An 18,246-nucleotide genomic window follows, 5' to 3' on the forward strand; every position below is an offset into this window, starting at 1 on the left:
TGTAAATTGTGTCAAAAATAATAATAAAAATTCCTACAGCCCTCTTCACCAACCAAAAGAAAAAAAAAAAAAGGAAAGAAAATAAGTATTTGTGACTCATTCCAACTGCCAAGCAGTCTGTGTTACAGAACAAAGCCAGGTCATACCAACAGAGCATTCAGTCTGTATCTTTATCTGAACAGGGATCAACAGCAAAAAAAAATTTGCAAGATCTCCATATGGGATGGTTAGGTAATGACAAGAATAAGAAAAAGGCTTCAGGGGAACAAAAAACAGAAAGGGTACATAGGGAGATGAGATTGAGGTAGATAAAGAGAAGGAAACAACAAGCTTTTGGAATCAGCAAATCAAGAAAACAAATGAGTCAGATTCTGAGAGGTTGAAGGCTGCAGAAAGTGACTTTTGGAGAAAAAGGACAATTGTGGAGCTCCCACTGCCAAGAGCTCAGTACAGACCTACACATCAGCTTCATTTTCAACAGGATGAAAACATATGTAATGGCACGGAGGGGTTTCCAAAGCCACATTCTTAATTGTCAATCTGGAACTTGGTCTCACACTGCATGAGTGCTGCTTGAATGGCTGGATCGGTTCTTCAAATTATTTCCGTAGTCCAATGAGACGTCAAATACAGCAGTAAAGTTTCTTCTCTTCATGACTTTTTCTGGCTCTACTGTCTTTCTGAAATGCCTTTTCAGCCTGATTTTCACCTATACCTTTTCTTCCTCAACCGCCATCACCTGCGTTGACTTTTACTCTTCCCTTTTTTGGTCTACTGGGTGGGTTTAATTTTTGTTGTTGCTGTTAACACAATGTTCACCACAAGAATCAAAATCAATTTGTTTCTGCTTCACTTACATTTTGTTCTGAAGAAGCATTCTCTTGGAGGAGTCTTCTACAGCCTGCACTTCATAGGTCAAGCACTCTTAAAGCATGCAGGTCATGAAGCTGTGCTTATTGAATGCTTGGGTGCTCAAGCCTATCAGGATAATTTACTCACACAACTTAGCCCATGATTCTTCTACTTCTCCAAGTGCTGTTGAGAAGCAGGTTAAAGCCTGATGAGTTGACTTGTACAATACTTTTCAGCTTCCACCTTTCCAGCAGGGCTTCTGGAGATGAACACGGGGGCCACGAAAACTTGAAAAGTTAGGTCTTTTTAGATTAGATGACTCCAGCTCTTAACAGAAAGGAGATAACAGAAAGGAGATTCGTTTTCAATCTCTAAAAAGCCTCGGGTAGTTTGCCCAACAGACGACTTACCGTAATCAGTCAAACAACAGTAGCAGTCAACAGCAGCTGAAGTTACTAAATTTTTTAAGCAAAATTTTTTAACAATTTGGTCTTGGCATCCAGAAGCCATTCTTCCTTATCTAGAAGCTGGTAATACACTTCCATGATCAAGGCAAGTCTTTAAGTTTAAGCTTACTGTGCGCACAGTTCCATCCTGTTGTCATATGTTATTTCCCCATCAGTCTTGTGAACCCATTTCTGTAAACATTCGGCTGCTTATTGCTAAATATTTTCCCAGCAGTAGTTGATCCATGAGAAAAAAGAGCTGCCACTGATGGAAGAGGTGCAATAAATTTGTATCCCTCGTTAGTTAAGCTAAGCTTGCCAGGAAATTGCCTCAACATCGCGAAACGTCACTGCATAATCTAAGCCTAAATTAGCTGACTTCAGCAAAAGCAATGACCGTAGCCACAAAAACAAGATGCATGAGTTCTCTTTACTGGGAGAAGCTCTCATCTTAAGAATTAAATGCAAGCCTGAAGAATTTTCATCATTTGGAAGAAAAGACAAACACAGCCATAACTAAAGTTTTTTTAATGAAGGTTGTTTCCCTAATTTTGGTAAGTCTTATTTTATTCTTTGAGCTTCCCAGAATATCACATACAAATCCAGTGGCAAGTGCCCTGAAATGTAAATTGCATGGCTCTTTTTTATCTGAAAAGATTAAGGCAATTAGAAAACCTGTTAGAAACAACACATGCTGAGGTAAACGTCTTTTTCAGGCCTTCACATAAAGACTGACATATCAAGGAAAACAAAATTCACGGACTACCAGAGTACCACTAGAGGAATGATGGACTGTATAGTCTCAAAACACCTCTCCGTAGTATTATGGGTTAGGACAAGAGGCGTGTACTCCGTATCAGATGCACACCTGATGTAAAACCTCTTCAATCTCCTGCCTTTCCAATCTACAACAGGAGGTGGAAGACGTGCTTTGGTTCTGTGAAGAGGCGTACAGTATGTCAGAACTACAAAGCAAGGATCGTACAGGGTTCTTTATTGACATGCAATCTTCAAATACTTTGCAAAATATAAGACTAAGTTAAGGAAAGCAATGCTGCGCATCCAGAAGAAACAGATGTTCAGAAAAAATATTAAAACAAAAAACCACATGTATAAAACTATGAAGTTATTGTTTCACTTGTCTCTTTCCAAGTCACTATTTAAGGAAAAGAAGAAGCATTTGCCTTGGAAACAAATCTGTCTTGACACTTTTGGAGTTTTATGTTCTACTTTTCAGGCAACACTCTACAAATGATAGAAGAGTACACAAATGCAAACCCAAAGTCCTAAGCTACTACAAGTTTGCTGTCAGATCTCACCAAGGTTACTCATCCTGTGTTCCCATCCATAAAACAGAGGTCACTCATATGTATACATACTTGTTAAGTTTCACGACTACAGAATGTCCCAAAGCCGCAGATAAAAATGCCCCACATAAGTACACCATACAGTCATTAACAGATAATTTTAACTCTAGCCTGTCTTACACGTCAGAAATACAGCTCTGTACGTATCTAGCAGCTAAGCGCAGTATCATAAAAAAGACCACAGCATTTAGGACAAAAATCATATAAACACAATGCCATTTTAATGCCTAAGTCATAAAATAAGTATTAGGAAGCTTCAAAGCATGAGAAGTACTCCTCCCCCACCAAAAAAAAAAAAAAAAAAGAACAATTTAAGCTTTCTCCAAAGTATCAAGAATACATTTAATCGAAAAAATAATTAACAATAAAACTCTCAAACAACTGCCAACAATGAATAAGCCAAAAGCTAAACAGAAGAATTGCCTTAGAATAAATCCTAGATTTGCTAGGGAACTTCTAATCTTCGTGACACACATTAATTCAACACTGGGGACTACCAAATGAAGAACAGAAAGGTAATTTTATCTCCACTGAAGCTTGAAAGTGATCAGTGTTTAACAGTCAACTAGTACCCATTCAAACTGCACATGAAATCATGACAGCTCTCTGATTTGTCTTTCCTCCAAGTCCCATACCCTCCTGGCACTCCCTGTATAGCTCAGCCACCATAATTCGCTAGCAGAAGTTACCCACGGGATATGTTTGGGGATGATACCTGATTGGAGTGCTGTCATCTGCATTTCTGGTTCCAGAAGCGTCATGCTGATCCTTTTCTCAACAGTTACAATCCCTTAAAGATTCGCTTTACATACAGTATAGATAAAGACAGGCAAAAAAAAAAAGAAAAAAATCCACAAAGACCTATCAACTTTAACTTCGTTCAATATTTGCAAGAAATTCTCATCCTCATGATGAAAACTGTGCCTACTGAGAAAGCTCAGCTTTTCAACATGCAGTTCTCTGCTTATTCACAACAGGCAAGTTGGAACAGCCCAGAATCAAATTACTGCTAGGAGAAAAATGAATACTCCAAGGGGAACGCAAGATGTGTAGTTTGCAGAAGTAAGGTCCGCCCCTTGATGCTCTGCAAGGGGAAGGAAAGGGGGAGGAAGGGGTCGGATATAAGAACTGGCAGTTTTTTCTCCTTTTAAAAGAGGAGGATGACGTCTTGGGTAGACTTTCAAATCCCCTAAGGGGCTCTGCTGATGAGGCAACTTCATTCCAAGGACAAGGAGACCCAGTGTTAACATAAACACGCAGTCATCCTCAGCTTAGAAACAACATGGCCAAAAACACATACATCCTGCCTGTAACATGACCAAAAACATATACAGCCAGCCACTTTTTGCCAATCTTCACCAGTCGTTTGTCTTGCTAATTGTATTGTTTCCCCTATCCCTATCAAACCCCATTGCTGGGCACTAAACCTGAGCTACTGTACCAAAGGACTGGAAGATCTTCCAATAGATGGTAGCGTCTGTTTCTTAAAAAAACAAACACACAAACAAAAGCAAAACACCCTTTCTCCTTCATACTTTTCCCATCCTGGATCACAGCCTCCTTCCAACCTGTCTGCAGGTTAAAAAAAAAGTTACGCTGTTTCCCAAATTCAGATTCAAAAGGTTGGGGATATTGGATAAAACTTTCAGAGTCAAATATTTCTTGAGATTAACGGATAAAAAAATAGAACCAAGTCTTTCCTCACTAGGTGATTCTAGCTCGCAACAGAAAGGAAATTCAATTTCAGTCTCTGAAGAGCCTCAAGTAATTTGCCCAAAAGATAATTAAATTATCTGAAACTAATTCCAACACCTGTGTCCCCAGAGCAGCTTTCCCTTATTCCCCACCATTCCCAAGATTCATTGTCACTTCTCGTTAGGTCACCTGCAAGTAAGTAACTGCACATTGCTTGCATCAAGCCCAAAAACACATTAAGCCCTGTATCAAAGATAAAGACCAATTTTCGCATTTAAAATCCTTTGGAGCAAGTTCAAATCCTTCCCCCATTGCATCAGTACTCACGAAAGCCAGGAACTGGGTGTGCAAAATGGCTTTTGCACTGATTTCTGAGCCCTCCAAACCTAAGTCCCGTCAGGGTTTCTGTAATACTCGGATGCAAGAGCTCCCCAGCAGCTGCTCGACAGCTGAGAGAGAACACGGCAGGTTTTAGCACCACATCTTCCTTCCCCTCCGCAAACACATCTGGGGCTTCAAAGGAGGCAGCAGAAACTCATTTGGGGACTTTAAACAGCACAGGAAAATCCCTTGCTGTGATGATATTGTAATATTAATCTGATTTCCATACTCCTTACATCAGTAACGTGTTGTGGAAGGACAAAAATCAGCTCATTTGGCCTTCTGTCATAGTCAAACGCTACCTATGTGGTTTTGGATTCACAACCAGACTTCCAATAAATAGCCAGCCTAAGTGGTAATTCTTGTCCTTATGGAAAGGATCCACAATGGAAAACCGTATCCTGAGAATGTAGGAAACATGACCAAAATGAGTCATTTCAACACCTATTGTGAATATCTGCATTCATCCAGAATGAAGGGAACTGCCCACGTTCAGCAAATGCACACTTATTTTTCTGGCGATATGTGGAAATACAAAGGGAAGCAGTGTGAGCAAAGAGGAAAGGCACTCTGCTACAGGGCCCAGGAGCATCACGTAGCTCCCTGAAGAAGGCGTGTGTGAATTCTCAGTGACTACGGGCAGCAGAAATTTAAGGCATCAAGCAGGACAAACCAAAACAACGTGACTGTACAGAAAGAAGCAAACAAGAAGTGACAAAAAAGCAAACTTTTGAATGTCTAAGGCAAGAAAGCGTGTGACAAGTCTCCACGGATGAGTAAATGTGTCACGTCGTTTTTGGAGAGAGCCAACTCGCTTCAGATGGCATCGTATGCACAGCCCTTTGAAAACACGGGGTTTGCCTTGCCACAAAGAAACCTTTTCGTTGACCTGGAACCTCAAGCTGCATTACTGCAGTACGAACGCAGAAGGAAATGTACACAGATAACTGAATATTAATAATATTAGCAGAACGGTAGGGTGTTGGTTGGTTTGTTTTGTTTTAACGTTCAGAGGTAACAAGAACTCTTGTAGGCCCACATGACTGCATGTTGCTTATCTGAGATGAAGACTGCACTACCTGATGCCTTCAGCCGGAGATTTCTTCACTACACCTCGTGGTAATGCACCGATTGTAGAGGACAGCTGCAGCCTGCAGAACTAGCTGATAGCATCCTAATATAAACAAATTATAGAAAACTTGACATTTTTCATAAGGAAAGCTACACATTACAGAAACAGGCCATCACCCAAGCTATGATTCAGTTTGCCAAGTACTAGCAGCGTGCGACTGTTGTGAAATGATGAAAATCTTGTGTGAAGCAGCCACTCGCTATTTAAGTAGGACAGAGTCCCGCAGAACGGCGTTCTCCCTCTACAGAATCAGACCTCCTTTCCCCATTACTACCCTTAAAACAGCAAAACCCAAGAGACCTTATTTACATAAGCAAAACAACTGCCCGGATCTGGGTCTGACTTGTTCAGCAAACGGTTTAAATTCTCCCAGAAGTGTTTTATTTAATAACTATCAAATCGTATGTCTACATATTCATCCATCAGCCTTCAACCTTGAAACCTAAAAGGCAAAATGAAGCAAGAAAGTAACTGGAAAGGAGAGACAGAAGAGAGGGATATCACAAGCCAGTGACGGGGAGGGCATTATAATCACGTTAACTTGATGGGGAGCAAACAAAAACTGCGTTGAGAGCTAACTTGTTAAAGCCACCACATTAAAGCTGCCTTTGGCATTACTCCCTCCGGCTCAACTATTCCCCCATCGCTATTTAAAAGTTTGTTTGTTTTAAATATTTTAAGAGATTACCACTTCTCAGTCGTTTAGTAGCTCCCATCAGGAGCAGGCCAGTCACTTCCATCATGCTCTGAATCTCATAGCTCTATCAGAAATTTTCAGACAGCATACTAAATTTATAGTCCCCTGGGACATTAAGTCTCTTAGCACAAATCTATCCAAGATAGACTGGTTGTTTTTATTCTAACAAGCATTCCTCTTACTCACACAAAAGAGAAAACAGGCAGCCTCGCTGGAATGTGTGTGAAGGACAGATCAGAGAAAGCTATATATTTCCTGTCTTTGTTACAATACAGACTTAAGCATCTTTGTCACACATAAATTCTGGATGAGGCAGAAACCGTCACTTGGTAATTAACTGCCACTAAGTCACATCATTCCAGAAATCCTCCACAAAGCAGAGCAGAAAAGAAAATTGAGCAAACAATTTCAGAATGATTTTGTCAACACAGAGAAAAAAAAAGTTTTTTCAGGAATAAAATCAACTCTTGTTGATAAACACAGACGCCCACCTTCAAGTCACAACATGCACTTTTTAGAAGGATAGCTTTGTGTCATTTTATAAAAACACTGATAATGTTTTTAAAGTCACAATAGCAAGAAGACAATTACAATGTTTGCAAAAACATTTTAATAAGTTATATTTAAAAATAATTTCTGAATCTGACTGCATTCAGTGCAACAATTCAGGATGGGAATGGGCAAGAGGCAGGAGACAGGAACACAAACCCTAACAAAATAATTATAGGAGCAATCACCCACACAATTCTTTAAAGTAAAACCAGGTGCCCTGATACTTCTGTCTTTTGACAGTAAACGAACACAGGCATTAATTTAGCTCCTTAGAATCATTAAAAAAAAGTTCAACACTGCAATTTGTAAATGGGTATAATCTCCAGCAGCGTATGTGGCAATAATTAATCCCATGCTTTGTACAGGATGAGGTCTTCACAGCAATGGGAGTACCTTCGGATCCATAAAGCACATGCCTGTTACATGACTTCAAGTCATACTGAAATTCCACACATTCCAGCTAGGCTCCTTACCCCCGGTACATATGTAGGCACTTTGTAGAAGGCAAGCATCCCAGATCAAGTAAACCCCCAAAAACTGACAAGCCGGCGCAAGTTTTGTCCAAACCTGTAATCACAAAATGCAACAGTTCATCTGAAAGAATGTTACCCAACCTTAAAGAAGCCTACAGGGAGAAGCAGCAGGCCAGTGGTAGACTTCTAACACAATGTTTTTCATGATCAGTGCACAGAGGTAACTATGAATTCACCTGGGGAACACGGGTCAATAAGAGAAGGTCAATAAGCTAGGGAAGTAATTATAATTTAAAATAAAGCTAAACAGAAAGACAATCTTGATTAGAAGTGATCAAACTGCACAAGATTATATATTCATAGCCTGTTACGTTCTCTTTTTTTTCTTTAACCACATTCATCAGAGCCTTGTTGTCAACCTTGCCCTAAGGGTTGGGAAAGCTTATCTTGGCATTTTACTACAGGTGACTAAAAAAATAAAAAGAAATCAAGGTAACTGCTTCAAATGACTCCGTAATGACCTTTTTTGGCCTGTGTTACAAGAATGAGTCAGTCCTGGTAATCTCTCATCATTTAAGAAAGTTGTGGGATCAAGGCCTTGATGAACATGGATTAAAAAAAGAAGAAATGGAATGTGAAATTCAGGTAAAAAAATTCACTGTGAGGCAAAAAGGCAAATTAAATAACTACACTTAAATACTCCATTAAGCTTAATGCCTGCGTAGAGCCTAGTAAAGGCATCAAAATATTTTACTAACACCTTGCCCCATTTGGTTTCCTTGCACAGAAGTGTCAAAAAAAAAATTCTTATCTATCCGTTATGTTCCAGTCCTTCACACACAGGCTTAAAGGCTTTTGTCTCATTTTAATTTAGTATAATTTAATGACAACTATCCAGGCAACATGTTTGAAGTCTTTACACCCATCTAACCAGGGATCTACAAGGATAATGTGCAGCTGGGGTAAGAGGGAAAAACACGAAGTGGAGCCCGGGCCTGAAAAAACACAGAACAAACCAGAAGCCCCCAAGAAACAGCCTGTTGCTGCTCTCCAGTTCTCTACAAGCAGAGAGAAAGAAATTTGTTGTCCTGGGGCATGTGGCAGCATGTGTATACAGCACTGCACTCCCAGTTCTCCTATGGGATACACAATCCATGATGCTTTACATGCCAAAGAAATTTCTAATTTTACCTCAGCTAATAGCTCACATTCCGGAACCACTGCCCGAAGTAACAAATTCAGTGCAGATCCACGTAGTATTTTGCTACAGACATCTACAGATAGGAGAGACCTCCTGGCAGGAAATGTTACAGAAAGGGTTAAGCAGTAAAGCACAAGGAGTGAGCTGAGCTGTGAGTCAGCAATGCCTGTCTGGAACTGCAAACAGGAGACCCTTTGACACACATCAGCAGCTTCCAGCAAGCCTCTGGTTTTACCATCTCCTCCCCTCCTAGCAGCACTCGTCTCGAGCCTTCCTCATACCTTGAATTTGGCAGATTGTCACAGGAGCAGTTGCACAGCACCAGATAGGCTTCTACAGCCACCCCAGATGGCTGAAATGCTTAAGCAGATTGCCATCTCGACTAACAGATCGTCTCTAAAGGTTGTTTGAAGCTAAAGGCATAGCAACAAAGATGCATCGTGTAAAAAAAAAAAAAATAAAAAAAAATAAAAAAAAAAGGAGCTTTAAGAAGCTCAACAGCTTTCAACAGGTGTGCAGTTTCTTCCCAAAAATAACTTAAAATTTCCCATTTGGGAGAACAAGTTTATCAACTCAAAACACATCAGCTACGTTCCTCAGCAACTTGCTAAACCAAGTCTCCTTTTATGCTACCACAGTTTGCAGATAACTGTATTTCAACAGCACTTTTTAGCCCCACAATACTTGAACGTACACACAAGCAGCATATAACATAACATATTACACCCTGGTAGAAAAAAAAATACACTGTATACATCTGGAGATAAGGTCAGGTAGTCTACACCAGGGACTTTGGACTTTATGCCTTGAGTGAAAAGCTGCACCTCCAGCAGTATAATTCCCACTATTGTGCTGAGCACTGATAAAGCATCAGCTGCAATGAGACCCACCTAATGAGTCATTTCCGGGAATATCCTCATTTTCTTTGGCAAAAGCTAGGTAGAGGTGCTCCATTTCAGATACTTTTCAAATCCAATTGTATTTTACCTGTTCCAGTCAAGTAGATTGGCAGCCCCCAATGACAGAGCTTCAAGGCTGAGCCCATAAAAGTAACATTATTTTGACAGACAAAAACCATCTATTTTCTGTAAAGCATTCCCATCATACCATTTCTCAAATCTATTCAAACAACTGAATTGTACATAGACTCTAATTTTTCTTTAACAGAGATATTCTTTTCTCTGACCATAACAAATGCTGTTTTGACCCATTTTTATCTATTCAAGGTGCTGCTACAAGGTTCCTTTTCCAAACTAGGTACTCGTAGCAGTTCCAACACTAGCAACCCTTTCCTTGTGGCATCAAGAGTAAACTGTTCCCATTTCCAGACCTTTTGTCATGTCTTGCTCACTACAAAGGGAAGAATCCTGCCTCTTCACAGTGTCACCTCCAGTTGGCCAGCTGTCAAGTTTTGGAAACAGAAGACTTGTATGCTTTTCCCATGCTGCCTTCAAGTCCTCTACCACATTCAAAACTACCTCACTTAATTCTCATTAGAAATACCTCTGTGTCAGCATAACTATAAAATACCCAAGTCTACCACTAGTTGAGATGTGCTGAGATCAGAGTCCACCACACTAACATTGCATTTCCTTCTCTTTTACTTTCTACTAACCTTTATCTCCATCCGCTGTCTTTTATCTCGTACTTAGAGGACTGCAAACATTAAGGATTATTAGCTTTTTGTTCTGTTTTGCAGATTCCAGCTTCACCATTTTTACGGCCTTTAAAAGCAGAAGGATGGCATAATGTATATGAAAAGAAAACTCTTTATCCTCTTAAAAACGATACTGAAGGTTGAAGCTAATTCTTCCAACTAGCAAAACACTAATACACTTTTCAGGGAAGGGGGCACGCTCAGCTTCTGGAGCTAAAGAGCCAAGCATGTCAAGTGAGGTATCCTTCCAACCCAAAATACTGTCCTACTGTTCATGGATTCGAAATCAGTTCAGCAGACACATTCAGTACTGGCTATAAAGCCACCCCAGCGCTCCCCAGCATTTCCAGTATGCTGCGACACACAACTCTGTATAATGTATGTAATGCAACATATAACACCAGGCATTATAAAGCACGCAGGAGTCAACCATCCTGAGGTCGACAGCATCAAAAGTTGGTAACAAGCAATTCACACTGCAACAATTGCATACAAAGCCTTTCACACTGCCAACAGCCACCAACACATACCCCAGAGGGCAGAGTAATGGAAGATGACCGAAAGGAATTCACAGGCAGAAGCCATCAGTTATCAAACTGTTTTACCAGTCAGTCACAGGATGGTACTGAATACGGAGAGTTTTATGGCAGGCTGGTGATTTTGAGCTTCACACAGTTCACATTCTCCCAACATCAGAAAATGTCACTGAATCACAGAATCATTTAGGTTGGAAAAGATCTAAGATCATCAAGTCCACTTATTAACCTAGCACTGCCAACTCTACCACTAAACCGTGTCCCTAAGCACATCTACACATCCTTTAAATACCTCCTCCAGGGTTAGTGACTCAACCACTTCCCTGGGCAGCCTGCTCCAATGCTTCACAACCCTTCCAGTGAAGAAATTTTTCCTAATATCCAAACTAAACCTCACCTGGTGCCACTCAAAGCCATTTCCCCTTGTCCTAGACTAGTTGATTGTCCAAGCTAGTTGCTTGAGAAAAGAGACCAACTCCCACCCCGCCACAACCTCCTCTGAGGTAGTCGTAGAAAGCAGTAACGTCTTTCCTGAGCTTCCTTTTCTCCAGGCTATATACCCCGCTTCCCTCAGCTGCTCCTCAGACTTGTTCTCTAGACCCTTCACCAGCTTTGTTGCCCTTCTTTGGACATGCTCCAAATGCACCTCGATGTCCTTCTACTAGCAATGGGCCCAAAACCTAACACAGTATTCAAGGCACAGCCTTACCAAGGGACCCTATATTCTGCCACTCTACCATCAGTCAGAAAACAGTTTGAGGCATTCATATGACAACTGTTCATATACTACCTACAACTTGAGATATGTGCTGGTCATTCTCACTCTAGGATTTGAAATACTGGGGTATTTCATTGTTAACTCCAGGTCTTGTCCAAGTCTGACATAACTTTTCAGACATCTGCAGTGACAAAGATTATCCACCCCGATAATGTACAGACCAAAGTGTCATAGAAAAATGTACAGATCCCTGATGGCTGTAGTCAGAGGATGGAGTTAACACTTCCTTTGATTCTCTCTTGCCTTGCACAACTTTTAGTCACCACAAGCACATGGACATTTGGAAGTTGTTTCTGGTATTCACCTAAAGCAATCTACCTGTGTGTCTAGTCTATCACTAGACTCTCCGGAACTTCTACAGCAACATCAGCCACTCCCATCTAACAACGGGAATCGGTTTTGTCAACTCAACATGTACCACACCAACACCGCGATACGTCCCGTAAGCCTACCAGTGGAGACATCCTGCATGAGACCCGCGTTCGTGGCACCACTTACCATTCTTCCTTTCACTGAGCGGAGGAAGGTTGGGATTTCGGCCATGATGGAGGCTGAGGGTCAGCTCGGGCTGCAAGGAGAGCTCCTGCAGCTCATTGGCAACAGCTTCGCTCTGCGGGCTGGGGGCCGCCGAAAGGGACACCAGCACCGGCTCATCGTCATTTTCGCCAGCCCCTCCTCCGTCCAGCCCATTTCCAGCAATGACGGAAGGGGGCAGGCACACCACGCCGGAGAAATCCACTTTGGCTTTCGTGATGGCAACCTACAAGACAAATAAATAAAAAAATAATAAAAATGGATAAATACCAGTCTTAACCCACACCTCCAGTTCACTATGGCACCTCCATATCCTAGAGAACCAGGCTCCTTAGCACAGTGTTTGTGTTATCGTTCTCAACTGAGACACATCTAGTGATCGAAACTTGCTAAACTCACCAGCTGATAAACTTGCACATGCCTCCAACAGGGTCACCACAGAAACTACTGATAAAACTACAGATTATCATAATTTTCTTCAAAACTTAAGAGAAAGTGATCTCAGCTTTTGGTACTTCATGAACCAAATCTTGAGAATCACCACAAAGTCACCGTACTCCAGCTTCCAGCAAAGTCATCCTATTTAGCATCTTGCTGAACTCCTGATTACTCTCTTTTTATACCTACAACAGTGTTTTAAGAGGACAACTGTCAATTTGAAATCCAGTCAGGTAAAGTAATCCTTCATACCCAACCTGGAAGGACAGCTGAGTACGAATAAGGATTTTCAAGTAATCTAATTTGCATTTCAAAAAATAGTTCTCTTGCCCTGTTCTTTCTTTCCCCATCACTACCAGTGACAATGAATGCAAGAAAAATATTATATAAGAAGTACACAGAAAAGTTTTCCAGTCTAAAGCCTCGTCTACCGTAACTGGTGTGCAATATATAAGGGGGTTTAATGATTAAACTAACAAGTTGATCTCATTTTTTATATTTCCATAGTTCTTTAAAGAATTATTTAAAAGCCAACATTATGTTGAAATTAAAGTTCTTTTACGTCCAGTAATTCAAACAGAAACAAACCAGCTGGAAGCCTCCAGTGGAATGGTTACTGTGTTAACAGTTAAACAGCAACAGGGAGTACACCAGGACAATCATATTTGGGTTTGATTAATGAAGATGAAAGGTTCCTGCTTCGCAGTATGCTGCTTCTTCACCCAGCCAAAACTCAGAAGACTACCACTATCAACTCCACTGCACCAGAGGCACGTTAAGAAGCAAAAAACTCTCCCAGAGGCTAACCTTCAGCTTCAGGAAGACGGAGGTAGAGCTAGCTGCACAGCAGCTCAGGAAAAAACAGCTGGCAATCTTCCAGAAATCGATCAGAATGTGCAGACTTGGACAAACACCTTTAACAATACTTTTTTTTTTTTTTATGAAGAACTCCCCACTTAACACCCATAGTTAACCTGAATGCGTGTGACAACATTCAACACATTAATAGCTGATAAAGTAGTTCAAATAATCATTTTCCCTGCTTTCATTTCAGTTTTGTACTTCATTTGATTAGTCATGTTTGCTCTGTTGTGCACAGATCAGGATAAGTGGCAGTACATTTGTCTCAAAAACTTGTTCAGTATATACTGAAGGCAGCAATAAGCATTTCTGGCACCAAACACATGCTATTTCATCCCTGCTGTCACACATTCAGTCCCAGGATCCTGTGTCATGATCTGAGGAGAAGCAGGGAAAAGCGTGGAGGAAGAAAAGAAAAGGAAACAAAAGCCACTAACCGAAGCTGGTGCTCGTTAAAACAAAACAAATGAGACTGAGCCAAAGCTTACTGCCATACAAAGTATTTGCTTTTCTTCAGTTACAATTTGGCTAGAATGCGCCTGCCTCCTCCTTGATGGATTTCCTGTCCAAGGCAAACACTGCTCACATCCATTTGAGAGAAAATTTTAACGGTAATCTGCAACAAGGAAAAAAAAAATGGGATTGTGCCCTTCTTCTCTTTGCAGTGGATACAAAAAGCCTGGAAACGTATGCCCTTAAAACACAGATTTCGAATAATAGTTTGGTAAGTTCCAGCAATCCTTTCAAAGGCTGGGAAGAGTTAAATCATGGCCAACACGCCTGGCCCCAGGCCCTGTCCCTGTAGTGATGGGAGGCCTGGGGAAAGGGGCTAAGAGGAAGATTATGTGCTCAGATAGGGGGCTGGCTGGTATGGACCGCTTACACCCATCCTATGGGAGCTAAAGCCTATTTGTTTTCTCAAAGGAGATGCACTGGAGGCATTACACCTTGTCTGGTACCAAATCAGTTCGGTCAGATCATGCAGGAGGACAAGTGGAAGCAGGTCTGAACCCACAGACAGGTGACAGGCATCTAACACCTACCCAGCAAGGATTTAGGATGGCAGGAGGCTCAACCCCCATCCCAATCCATCCCAGAAAAGAAAAAGAGTCCCTTCTTCAAGAAGAATTTCAGATGTCTCAAATTCATAAGAGCTGCCTCAGCTAGGAAAATAGGAAATGTACTTAGGAACTTGTAACACGTTGGATTTTCTGTTTAACAGGGATTTGCATGAAGTAGGACAATCACATTTCAAACACCATTTTAACAACAGCATTGCAAAGCAGAATCTGGTTCCTGATCTAGGTATATCCACGTTAGCCAGTGCACTGAAGCCTACACCCTGTATGTAACAGCACAGCACCAAGCTGCAGTAAAAGCAGCCTAACCTGTGCGTCAGTTTAATATGCAACTCTGAGTAGTACCAAACCAACCGGTGTTAATTGATATTGGGGTTATAAAGAGAGTTTCTCTAGCAAATTGGCCAGGAGAAGTTCAGCACAGGCCTCGGATCATCACTGGGGTTGATGATTGCAGGCTGAAAACTTGCAGGTTTCCTAACTGATGCAGAAGATGCCACAGATGGGAGGTGTCTTCTTAATCCTAGCTGGCATGCCATTCGATGTCTGTCCACATCAAAAGTAACAAAGCTTAAGCACCTCCTGAATGTTCATTCTTCCCCTTTCACCACGCCCTCTGTTGTGCCAGCAGAGCTGCTTGTACAGCCACACTGCGAACCGTTACCAGAAAGCTGATTTGGCTGAAATGTCATTTTTCCTGGGTTGTATTTCAGCTGGATCGATTCCTCCATACAAACCACGGTAGCATCAGCACAATACAGGGAAACGCTGCCACAAATTGCAGAAAAAAACAGTCTCACTGCACATCTCAGCCGACGTGGACAACGATTCTATTGCTCCAAGTAGTGCTGCAGCTCGAATGAAACTAAACTGGGATAAATCACTAAATGTGTTAGGAAATCCTACATCCTCCTTCCCCTACATCCCCTCCCATTTCAGGCCAGCACAAGGACCTGTAGTTAAACACAGCAAACCACTGAGAAATCTCATCCAGGTGGACAGCTCCACCTTGGATCACTCCAGATAGATTAGGTCCCCGGTACAGTTTGCCATGGAGCCACACCAATGTTTGTGCCAGCACAACACCGGGAACAGATCCTGTTTACACCATCAATACTTCCCAACAACTCACCACTACGTAACGGAAAGAGAACTTTTTTTTTCAGAGCAATGCCAAGTTTTAATAAAATTCAAAAAATGCCCACTAAAGAAATGCATCCGGTCCACCAGACTGCAGTAAAAGCTATAATTAGATGGGTTTGATTTCGGTATTTTCAATTAAAAGTCAGATAAGGGTATAAGGGATTAGGAAGACGCTTTGAGGATTTATAGTCATCCATGCCACGTTATTTGGAAATCACAGATCTCCTGTGAAAGACGTGGAATCCTCTTCTGTGACCAAGAGTGGGGCTGCATTTAGTCTTCCCAGACAGTCACAGCACTGAGTGTCCCTGCAGAATGATGGGTTGCACCCAGGAATATTTAGAACCCTATTAAAATGTTGCAATGTTTGTTTGCCTGTCGTTTTGGAACAGACCAGAAAGTTTCCCATAAAGAAATGTACCATACCATGAAGATCTTCAAGTGAGTCACGCAGAAGCTGATGGGCAGCCTTAAGAGTAAACACTTCTGCAGCTCCACAAGGGTTTCAGGGTGAGTGCCCCCAAGGATTTGTATCTCTTGCTGGCCAGATAAAAGCTTCCTACCATGGCATTTCTCTACTTTTGGCCCAGCTGCTTCTGGGACACAAGAGGCTGTGATCCCACAGATGTTCCACAGCAGTAACACCAAATTCAGCAAGCTCTGAGTCTTCCACTGTCCAGCTCCTCGTTTCTGTCCCTTATGGCCATTGCCATAAACCACACCACCATCGCCTCACGCAGTGATGGAGCAACCCAAAGGAGACATTAGACACTGCACTGAAATACATGAATAAGCTTCACCCCTTTCTGACCTCTGGAGGCATCTAACAAAATTCAATTTCAGACAGACAGAGTCATTTCTGAGCAAGCTACCCACTAGATCAGGTTGCCCAGGGTCTCATTCAACCTGGTCTTCAACACCTCCAGGTTGCACCTCCTCCTTGCACTTAGAGTTGGTGAACCTCATTTGGTTCACATTGGCCCACTTTTCAATATACATCCCATTAAAATCGGATATACTGGAATCTATATTGGATCCAATATATCCAAGTGTTCAATATTGGATACACATTGGAAAGAGATGATCAAATCTGCAAACTATAAAGAGTAAATGCTCTTTTGAGGTTCATCCTCTTACCATCCCAACCCCATTATCATAGCAAACACATGGTAAACCTGACTAGTTTACTCCTTGGTGAAAAAATACTCTCACTTGGCATTTATCACGTTACAAATTTACTTACAGAAACTTCTCGTGGAGCTGCTCACCCAGAATCCCTGAAGGATAGCTCAGAGCCAACGAGGTGAAAAGGCAACACAGACGGGTGCAGCACTGAAACCTGTCTGACCTGCAGTAAGCTCGTTCATGGAGCTACGTGAAAAGAAGACCGGGGGGTGGCAGGATGGAGAATTAGGATTAGTTGCCCACCATTTTAGCTCCATTAATCACCCCATCGAGAGGCCAGACAAGCACCCATGTCAGCACAAGGAAGCGACAAAAGCATTCATCCAAGACCGCCCCTTTTGGCGAGAGACAGCTTAGATCAACTGAGCTTTATCGCAAGACCACATCCTCTGGTTAGAGGCTAAATTGGTACTGCTGACAAAAGAAACAGTCCAGCCTGCTCCTTCCTCACCTCCTGTGGGCCAAGGCTGAGCCAGATCAAGGAACTGATCCGGGCTAAATCCGACCTGGTCACACACACACAAACACAAATTGCTGGGTTTGATTTGCATCAGTTCCTGATCTCATTTGCAACCCAGCCACACAAACAGCACGAGGGAGACTGAGGTACAAGGGAATAAAAAAGATATCAGGATGGCTTCTTAGTGTGACACTGCTGCCCTAAGGTGTTGGTATATGGTTTACCTATCCAGCGTTCGTGTTGGACACTGACACATGTTCTAGGTCTTCCTGCACTAGATTTTGCTTGACTGTATCAATATTCACACGATTGTGGTATAATTAAGTTTTTGTTCCTGGGTATTTCAATGAACCAAAGAACAGTACCACCTTCCCTTATATCAAGCCTCAATTATCAGAGTAAAACCTCTTAAAAAGAAGGAATTTAAAAAAAAGTAAAAATCAAAGAGGCACAGAAAAAGAGGAAGATGCACGTCAAAATTCCCAAATCAAGCAGGGACACCTCTCTAAACAGCTTTCCCTTGTTTGCATTTTGGGGGCCAGGTTGCCAGGGTAATGCCAATTTCCTACCAATTTAAGAATTGCTTGGCAACCTCCAGCAGTTACCAGCAACAGCCCGTGAGTGCAGCTGTGCTATTTCCAGCAGACAGGTTTTTCTACTCTAAATTTAAGAGCACCCTTCTGCTAAATAACCATGCCAGCTGAGGTCCTCTGGCCAACAGAAGAGGCAATCTGGGGCGAAGTGGCTTTAAGTGGATCGTCTTTGAAATGAATGGGGAG

General features: G+C 41.8%; 1 protein-coding gene across 2 annotated transcripts in view; it reads right to left on the reverse strand.

The window, feature by feature from the left end:
- MRTFA (myocardin related transcription factor A) overlaps positions 1-12,334 on the reverse strand; it is a 73,400-nt gene extending 61,066 nt beyond the window's left edge. The window contains exon 1 of one of the 2 annotated variants that reach the window (XM_068667103.1): positions 12,266-12,334. Coding sequence is in view for 1 of the 2 variants with exons in the window: in XM_068667086.1 (XP_068523187.1) it covers positions 3,381-3,426 (46 nt within the window). In the remaining variant the exon portion in view is untranslated. Of the gene's footprint in view, positions 1-3,380; positions 3,607-12,265 lie in introns of those variants that run through there. The other variant, XM_068667086.1, reaches the window with a different exon arrangement.
- Positions 12,335-18,246: the final 5,912 nt, after the last annotated feature.

Source organism: Anas acuta, chromosome 1 (genome assembly GCF_963932015.1).
Source record: "Anas acuta chromosome 1, bAnaAcu1.1, whole genome shotgun sequence".
Lineage (NCBI taxonomy): Eukaryota > Metazoa > Chordata > Aves > Anseriformes > Anatidae > Anas > Anas acuta.